The 10,095-nt window shown below is 30.7% G+C and overlaps 2 protein-coding genes and 1 pseudogene across 2 annotated transcripts; all 3 read right to left on the bottom strand.

Annotated features, from left to right (window-relative positions):
* Positions 1-911: 911 nt before the first annotated feature.
* On the bottom strand, positions 912-2,087 carry LOC149876525 (zinc finger BED domain-containing protein 4-like). Its single transcript, XM_090075280.1, has one exon. It carries the CDS (start codon positions 2,085-2,087, stop codon positions 912-914), a length of 1,176 nt encoding a protein of 391 aa, XP_089931406.1.
* Positions 2,088-7,348: 5,261 nt separating this feature from the next.
* On the bottom strand, positions 7,349-7,851 carry LOC149876524 (uncharacterized). The gene is made up of 2 exons (XM_090075151.1): positions 7,558-7,851; positions 7,349-7,420 (listed from the first exon to the last, which is right to left on the bottom strand). The coding sequence occupies exons 1-2, from the start codon at positions 7,849-7,851 to the stop codon at positions 7,349-7,351; spliced, it is 366 nt and encodes a 121-aa protein (XP_089931277.1).
* Positions 7,852-7,857: 6 nt separating this feature from the next.
* LOC149876523 (uncharacterized) lies at positions 7,858-8,856 on the bottom strand (annotated as a pseudogene).
* Between the last annotated feature and the right edge of the window lie 1,239 nt (positions 8,857-10,095).

Raw genomic sequence — 10,095 nt, 5'->3', positions numbered from 1 at the left:
TTTATTTGTGGCTATATATATAACTGAAGACTTTAATTGGGTCCAAAGCAATAAAAAAATTCTTCATAGATTTTAATTAAATATATTCAAAAGAACATCAAGAAGTCCAGTAGAAATAAAATTTTATTCAGTTCTTGATCCAGCTGTCACCATTGAATATAGAGACCTTCCCCCCTCTTCACACTTTTATCGAAGATATAAAAAAATTAGAACATGACAGTTAACTGTTAAACGGTTAATTTTTAGGTTAATCATGTTAAAGGTTAAGGTTAACCTTTAAAAATTATAAGGTTAATTTTAAGGGTTAAGGTTAACCTTTAAAAGTTTAAGGATAATTTTAAGGGTTAAGGTTAACCTTTAAAAAGTTAAGGTTAATTTTAAAGGTTAAGGTTAACCTTTAAAATTTTAAGGTTAATTTTAAAGGTTAAGGTTAACCTTTAAAATTTTAAGGTTAATTTTAAAGGTTAAGGTTAACCTTTTAAATTTTAAGGTTAATTTTAAAGGTTAACCTTAACCCTTAAATTTTAAGGTTAATTTTAAAGGTTAACCTTAACCTTAAAAGTTTAAGATTAATTTTAACAGTTAACCTTAACCCTTAAATTTGTTTATATTGTCACGGATTAATGCCCTTTTCTCAAAATATCTTCTTAGTTCCTAAGAATTTTAGGTTTGAAATTTTTATGCTCTTTATATAAATGTAAAAGGTTATTAATTACACTTAAAAGTTCATAACATGCAAAAGTGTAAAGGATATTGGTTACATAGTAATTAGAGCATAATCTTATGGATAGTGCTCTAACTGCTAGGCATAAGCCCCATCGCCAAGCTTTTTATATAAAGTTTTTTTTTTTTTTTTTTTTTTTGTTTGTTTTTGTTTTTATAACATGTTTTATTTTATTGGATATCTTATCTTATTCATTCTCATTCTTTTCAAATCCAGGCCATGTGATATTTTTCATTTCTTTCATGTTCTCTTTCATGAAAACAAGCATTTCAATGTTGTCAATGCTAAGGCAACTTCTTCGTTCTGTCAATATATTTCCAGCTGTTGAAAACACTCTTTCTGATGTAGAAGATGATGCTGGGATGCACAACATCTTCCTGGCTAGTCTGGTTAGATATGGAAATTTATTTTGCTGGTTATTCCAATATTGAAGGATATTTGAATCTTTGTGTACACAGCCTTCTTCAACATATAACGTTACTTCATTTTGTGCCTCCTTTAGAGAGTCATCTTTAGAATTTTGTCTTTTTTGCTGTTTCCCATAAAGTTTTTTATTTGCCTGTTCCCAAACATCTTCCTGTTCATCTTCTTCAGACTCCAGTAGTGTTGGTGAAGAGATTTCATTACTAGTAGGACTTTCTGAACCATCTCGCTTTTTCATATCAATTATGGCTTGGACAGCAGTTACCTTAATCAATTCATACTTCTCAGGATCTGCAAAATTGATAACAGAGCCCTTATAACGAGGATCAAGAAAATGACACATTACATATTCTGGTGTTTCAATACCAGAATTTGGAAATCGGGCATCTAATCCTTCAACAAGCTTCTCTGAAATCTCACTGACACAAGTAAGAGTACTGTGGTTACCAAAGAATACTAACTTTCTCCTAACATTGACTAGTTGCATAAACACCAAGTTCATAGTTGGTTCTTTGTCAGAACAAAGAGCTCTAGACATTTTTTCAAGAGGTTCAAGACAGTTCAAAACACCCTTCATGATAAGAATTTCATCCAGGCTTGGCAAGAAACCTTCAATGACTGTAGATGTTTCAGCCATTTTAGCAATGCAACCTTCAAGATCAATAATTGACTGCAACATCTTCAGATCTGAATTCCATCTTGTTGAAACATTCTGTACCAGTTTAGTTCGTGACTGCTTAAAATCAAGAGCTATTTTCCTCAAGATACTGGAATTTTTGGCCAGTCTAAAGTGGCCAACCAATTTAGATAGTTTAGAAGAAAGTTCTTTCCAGGCAGGAACAGCTTTTAAAGCATCAGTGACAATCAAATGAATCTGATGATCAGCACACCACAAGTTGTCATTTATCGATGGTAATTGGCTAGCTTTGCTGAGGCGCATAGCTTTCTTTACATTAGTACCTCCATCTGTTGTTGCCCATGTGTGGGTTTTCTGTTCCAATTTCAATCCTTTGATCAATGAGTCAAGTTTTTCCAAGATTATTTCACCCGTGTGTTTTTCTCCGAAATAATCAAGTTTGACAAGAAGACGTTTAAGCTCAAACCGGTTATTGATAAAATGAAGAGTTAAAGATTGGAATGAAAGATTATTATACTGAGTAGTCCAGATGTCTGTTGTAAAAGCAGCACCATTAAGATAGGGCCTTTCATCATTCACAATTTTGGAGATGTGGTTCTGAACAAGTTGATATAATTTTGGAATTCTTAAACGGGACAAGGAAGTTGATGAGATAGGGTTATATTTTCCCTTTGTTGTCAGTGACAATATTGTACGAAATCCTTCACTATCAACTATCTTAAATGACAACTGTTCCCTTATGATCCACTTAGTTATTTCTGTAACTATTTGCACATTTTCAGGATGGTCTTTGGGCCATTGACTTACAACACGAGCTGTTCTTGGTGTTTTTGGAGTTTTCTGAGTATTTGTTGATCGATGAGGTAATATTGATGATCCAGGAGTCATTACTAAACGAGCACGTTTACAACAATGAATGAAGTCTTCATCATTATCACTTTCACTATCATTGTGTCTCTTTGCTCCATTGGAATTTAAGACTGCTTGAGAATCAGTTCTTTGCTCGAATTCAATTAAACTTTGAGGATGTCTCTTAAGATGATTCCCTATACCTGATGTTGAGCCATTCTTTGAAACAAGGATCGCGCCACACTCATTACACTTAGCATGAGAATCATCAGTTTTTGTAAAAAAGTCCCAAATCATTGATTTTTTTGGCATGATGATTGATGATGATGAAACTGAAAGTAATAAAAGAAACTATTAATTAGAAAGCAATTAAATAATATTTGCAAGTAAAAAAGATTATCTGTTTGACGGGAGGGGGAAGGAGGGGGGGGGGGGGGCGGACTAGGTTGTAAATTCCCTATTTGTAGTTTCGTGAAACTGTTGACACAGTTTAAAAGTTTTATATTCTGTATAAAAATATTTCAGCGCTATATTTTTAAAAATTCATAAAACTGTTACATGTTAACAAATAGCTATTGCAAATAATCAAGAATATTATAAGTAACCAAAATACTTTTGGATCTCTGAAATATATGGTATATTTTCTAAATCAATCATTTCGGTTCTTTAGTTGCTGTTTTAAAAAAACATATTTATTAGTTAATGAGAAATTGTTATCGAAATGTTTCTCTTCTATATTTATTTGATGATTCTTAATTAGTAATTTTTTGCTAGGGTCACATAAAAAAATGAAAATACAAAATTTCCAAAATGCCAAAAAGAAAGATTTTCGTACTCGCAAATAATATTTTAATTTATTGATAAAAAACATAGCGATCATTTGGAAAGAAATTCAGTGCTTAGTTGAAAAAGATGTTTTAGAAATTACTGTTTTAAGGTGACGCACATAAATATACCCTCAAACATAATGTGATTATAAATAAAAAATTAAATAAATAAATAAATTTCTTACTTGATCAATTTGAATTTGAAGTTTGTTGAAGTTGAATATATATATATATATATATGTAGAACTTTTCAACACAATTATTAAACAAGCACTGATTGTAAAAGTGAAAAGAGAAAAACTCTCTCTTACAGATAATTAAATTAAATTAAATTCATTTAACTTCTCTCTTCTAGATAGATGCCAAATTAAAAAAAAAAGGGGGGGGGGGTTAAACACCACCTCTGCATGAGACTTTGTCGTCTTTAAACTGCAACACTGTTTCTAGTTTATACACTTTAAAAAAAATTCATATTCGGTTAACCGTACAAAAGTTATTTTGTATGGTTAACCGAATACTTCGGTTAATTTTCTAAGGTTAATTTTAAAGGTTAAGGTTAACCTCTAAAGCTTTAAGGTTAATTTTAAGGGTTAAGGTTAACCTTTAAAAATTCAAGGTTAATTTTAAGGGTTAAGGTTAACCTTTAAAATTTTAAGGTTATTTTTAAGGGTTAAGGTTAACCTTTAAAAACTTAAGGTTAATTTTAAGTGTTAAGGTTAACCTTTAAAATTTTAAGGTTAATTTTAAAGTTTAAGGTTAACCTATTAACCGTTTAACGGTTAACCTTCATGCTCTAAAAAAAATCAAGCTGCTTTAATACAAAAAGAAAAACAACATATTTTTAAGTTCCTGCATATCGAAATTAAGGCTGCGGATTGAAACTATATATTATTTTAAATATAGTTCAGATAATATCCTAATATATATATATATATATATATATATATATATATATATATATATATATATATATATATATATATATATATATATATGTATGTATATATATATATAAGGTAAGTATGGGTATTAAGGCCCACCTTTGTCGAATGCGCGGTAAAGAAATGCTGATTTTTTTTTGCTGCCAGTGATAAAACCAGATAACTCTAATATTTTAATGTCGAAAAAAAGTTTCACAATTTATTTTTTCCCTAACTTTGGATTAGTGGGCCTTATTAACCGCCGGGCCTTAATACCCATACTTACTATAATATATTTCTTACTATATATATATATATATTTTAAAAATATATTATGGGTATTTGTTATTTTAAAAATATAATATGGACAAAGTCCATATTATATTTTTAAAATAACAAAATGTAAGACTTTAGACAATTTATGATGACTCAGCATCAAAAAATGCAAAGTTCAAAAAATGCAAACTATTTTTCTTTTAAAAAGTTAGTCTTAATCAAATTTCCATTTATAAAAAGTTGATAAAATATATAGGGTAGGGCGGGGCTAGTTGAGCATAGGGGCAAGTTGGGCAACTAAAATATCTCAAAAACTACGCATCAAATGACAAAACATCTAACGAATGAAAGATAGGTATATAAAAGGGTAATACAATGCGCATCAAATGGTTGTTGGACTGCGGTCAAGTGAGATGTACGGGCACATTTTCAATTTTGGACCAAAAAAGTAAAAAAAAATTTTTTGCTATTTTTCTCCTCGATTCTTAGAAAAACATTTAATTGGCATCAGTTGAGTGTTGATATTTTACCCATTTATTTGACTTTCGATAATACTTAGTCATTTTTCCATAAGTAGTATAACTCTTTTTATAACCTACTTTTGTATCACCTAGTCTAGTCGGGGGTAAGTTGAGCAGTTTTGAAATAAGTTAATAAAACGGCATTATCGGATACGGAAAACAAATTTCGTTGGGTAAACATTTTAAGGTCAATAAACACTTTTAAATTAATCATTATTAAATACTCTTAACAATTTAAAATAATATCTAAAATCCTATTTTTTAAAAAAACATGTTAATGTGATTTAAAACTATAAAATTTTCGCTTCTTTTAAAAATACTTTTACTTAAATATTACTTAGTCAATAAAATATATGTCAAAAGTTCAGAATTAAAAATTTTAACTGACTAACTTTATTTTTAACTTTCCCTACACACCTGCTCAACTTACCCCGCTGGGGGTAGGTTGCCCCGCTGGGGTAGGTTGAGCAGCTTGGTAAACTTTAGGGAATATTTTCTCAAACAAATCTTAGAACGATATCTTTTTCTTAAGCAATTTTTAGCAGATAAAATCTTTTAAATAATGAAAAAATTATGTAAATCCGACGCACCGTTCAAGAGATCTATAAGATTTAGTAAAAATTATTCAACTTGCCCCGCCCTACCCTACCATATGAAAAAAAATTGAAGATAACAAACTTTGAACTAATATAGATTAAAAGTTATATTTAATGGGTGTACTACCTTAAATTGGTCTTAAAAGTATTGTTTCTTACACGTTTTCATTTTTTGGAAGACGAACTTTCATTATCTCAAATAAATATAGAGGGGAGGGGGTGCAAAAGTTAAATAGCGCCGATGTACGTATCGAATGTATGCAGAGTGAAAAATAACGGACGATCAACATTCAACAACTTACTGGAACAAAAGTTGCTATTTTGGCCTTTCAAAATGAATTTTTATCGGTCAAAGTTGACCGGTAAAAAAAAAATTGAGTTGTGGAAATTTAGGGCCTGTTTTAAATGGACAAGGGCTAGCCCGTTTGCCGAGCTAGCTCGGAAAACGAGCCAGTTTTAAAATTGCCTTTATATGAATTTTTGCCAGAAAAATAAAAAATGATATCGAGGTCAGCCTAGCTTTTTCTAACAGGGCTGGCCTATTTATCGGTAAAATAATAACTTTAAAGATGGCAGCTAGCGACAAAAAAACACATTGCATTTTAACAATATGTTTAACTGGTATTATAACACAAATAATGATTCTTAAAAGCCTAATTGTATTGTATAAGCTTCACAAAATTAAATTTGATTCTTTTTTAAATATTATTCTTTTACGAAAACGATCATGATGATCAAAAGATGAAACAAGCAAGAGAGAGGTGCCTTAAAAAAAAAATCGCAGTTGCTAGTTTAAAACTGGCAGAACTGATTTATGGTGCCATGATATAATAACTGGTGTAGCTCCCATTGATGAATGAAAAACAAATTTTAGCCTTTCATGATTTCTTTTCATGAATTTGGTTTCAGAGTTAAGAGAAACTTTCTGTAAGAATCAGGCAAGGGTCAATACTGACCCTCTTCAAAATCACTAATTTTTTTATTTGTTGTTGATATTCACATAAGAAGCTTAATTCCAAAATTTCTACAGCAAATATTCATTGGTTCTCTTGATATTAGATGTCAAAGTTTGTCTAAGTTTTTAGAAATATTGACTAAATGGTGCCGTAAGCATTTTTAAAGTTAAAAAAAGTACTAACTAAATACTTTAAATTAGGAATTGCTTTTGATTATCGTTTATTGGCTAGTTTAGACTTAAAAATTATAAATTAGATAAAACAAAGACTTTGGCCTGTCTAAATATCATGCATCAAAAGTAAGCAAAAATTTATTTTTAGTCTTTTTGAATCTTCGTTTTCACCTAAAGCCGCGGGAATCCCATAATTTTTTTTTAATTATAAATCTTCAACTAGTTAATTACCGTAAAATATAAAAAAAACTATGGGCAAGTAAAGGCTTAATCGCAAAATCCAACTCAAAAATGAAAGTTTAGTCATTTGGCGCATTTTTCGTGACTACATGGTTTCTTCAAAATCATTTGTTGCTAAGAAGTAATCCCCAGCTTGATTAATTGGAGTCGGGGGACTTATTTAACATAAGATGTAGTCATCAGAATATACAATGCTATATTTCTGGTTAGGCCATCGATAACAATTTTTTCCAAAAGATACACTTCATGCAGTCAACTACAATACCGTCTTCATCTATCTGAAAATATTAAAACAAATTTTAAAAAATCTATGAATAACATAATGAAACATAATACTTCTATAATAAATAATGATTTAAATTATAATACTGTTATCAATACTATAAGCTTTTAACTTTTTAGTTTTTTCGTTTACCTCTGCAATAACTCCTAGATACCATTGATTTTTGTGAACAACTGCCACCCAATCATCTTTCTTCCATATAACAGAAAGTTCAGTTGCAAGTTTATGTATTTCTTCTTGATATTTCTTGGCTTCTTCATCTTCAAATTCATTGCTATCATTTTCTTCAATAGTCGGTGCAGTCAATTTTCCAATTCTTAATAGATTACTCCATCTAGAAAACAAAGATCTTATTTGTTGACTTGAAACGAACTCATCCGCGGTAAGAGATTTTCTTATCAGTGTATTAACTTCTTCTGGTGACATCTTCTTTTCTGTATTTTCTCCATTTATGAAGTTTTCATAAAGTAGTTTTTTCTGCTTTATGGAAAAACGAAACGTCTTTCTTGTTGGTAATGCCCAACCTAACTTTTTAAACTTTTGAGAGTATATATTGTTTATTGGGGTAGGTGTGATCTTAACCGATGCGGTTATACAATTTGAATGAACTTGCGAATTTGCTTTCATCTTTTCAGAGTAAATCTTTTTTACTTTATCTAAAGAAGAAAATTCTTCAGATCTTTTGTGCTGCCCTATCAGCATATGTCCCTCTAACTCGATAATTGTTTTAAAATATTCCATACAACCTGTCTCCTGGCAAAAATGTAGTGTATTTAAATCATAATTTCTTTTCTTATTTTTTCCGTGAGTTTTTCGCTGAAAGTTTCCTTCAGTACTTGTGAATGGATCAATCAATTCATTTGATGTTTCAACTGAAAGGTTGTTGTATAGCACTTTAACTCCTTCTCCAATTTCATAGTATCGCCACAAAGTCATGTAGTCTTCTTGGAACTCTTAGGACTGGTAGTTGCTTATATTTGGAATTTTAGGGCCAGTTAAAGTAACATTCTCAATTTTTGCAACGCTAACCATTGGGTTTTTGATGCCATATCCGTATTTTACTGCTTTTGCAACATCTTCTGCTGTTACTATGTCATTGCCAGCGTCAACATAACTTCTCAATATTGTTTTAGCGGATACACTTTCCCTATCGCATTGGTCTTTTCCACAGCAAGGCTCATTAAAGTCGTACCGTAGAAGTTTAAAATTCTTATTTTTGCAGAGCTTGTACATAGATTCGACTGAATAATTAGCATGATAACAGTTAGCATTATCTGATTTTGCAAAAATATTTACTATTTCTGGCTCATCTAGGCGAAACTGATTTAGAACTGATTCAGCAATAGAGATAACAACTTGATCGCATCGATACACAATTGTTAGGTAAACGTGTTTTTTGAGAATGTCTTTCTTTTTTTGTAAAAAAAACATCTATGTGCATACTGATGCCTTTCTTTCCAAAGTAGTCCTTCTGGCCCTCTCGAAATTTCACGGGCAATATTTTTTGTGAATAGTCTTTCAACCAAAGTGCTGATTTGTCATCTAGTTGTTTATATGCATTATTCTTTGCTTTTTTTTGCTGTGCATCTCTTAGTAAGTGCTTCATATACTCTGTGATGCTGCTTATTAAAACTTTAATGTCATATAATACATTATCACTAACATTATTTTCGTTTCCTATTTGGTTGACTTCATCTAAAACTTCAAATAATTCATTGCATTTATAGCATACAGAATCATTCAAAATGCTACATGATTGCAATTTAATGTTTTCAGGATCAGAAAGGACAAATCTAGTTGTATGTGTTGCAATTTCATTTTCCTAATCGCTGCAATGAAGCTTACATTTAGTTTTTAAATACCTTTTTGATCTTTCGAGTTTCTCAACAGTTGATTTTTTATTGAACATAGTTGCGAACTGTTCAAGTGTTGCAAATGCGTTCATCCCAGCAGCAGCCGTGTCATTTAAACCAGCGACACATTTTCTATGAGAAGGTTTAATTGCATTTAGTATTCGCAATAAACTTGATTCGGACAGAGGTTCGTATCCAATTTCTTTGCAGCTTTCGCAATATAAAGCAATGGTATGACTGTATTTTGCTGTTAAAATGGCACGGGCTATAGTTTCAACATCACCACTGTCATACTTTGTTTTGAAAATACCATAAGAAACGTCTTATAATAATCCACTTGAGAAGAGAAAATCTAAAAAATGCTCACATTTTGGAATTGAAAGTCTACTTCTTGTAAATAAATTTTTTTGGGGTGGTACAAACCCATTTTGCAAGGACTTCCATTTTCTGGCAAGTTCTATTTTATATTTTGTGCATGTAAATGTGTCGCATAAAAATTGGTTTGTGTATTTATTATGATCAATAAATGCCAAAATTACCAGTTGACTTGTTGCGTCACTGTTATACATTTCCACGAGTTTTTCAATTTCATCCGGAACTTCTGTTTTGGTATTTTCATTACCGTCAAGCACTTTCAAAAACTCTTCCGATTAACCAGGTCCAATGCATTCTACAAATTTATTTCTCAAGGCCTCTTCCATACGTTTATATTTCCTTCGCATTTGTTGCTTTGTGGATTCATTGATGAGCTCAATTTTTCTTTTAAACTGGAATTTAATTGGACTGGTCCCAAGACAATTTGTAATACTTTTTCTGA

This window comes from Hydra viridissima, unplaced genomic scaffold (assembly GCF_058129835.1).
Source record: "Hydra viridissima isolate aposymbiotic clone 2 unplaced genomic scaffold, HvirCarnegie_v1 scaffold_19, whole genome shotgun sequence".
Taxonomy (NCBI): Eukaryota; Metazoa; Cnidaria; class Hydrozoa; order Anthoathecata; family Hydridae; genus Hydra; species Hydra viridissima.
This window is presented reverse-complemented; position numbering and strand designations above follow the sequence as displayed.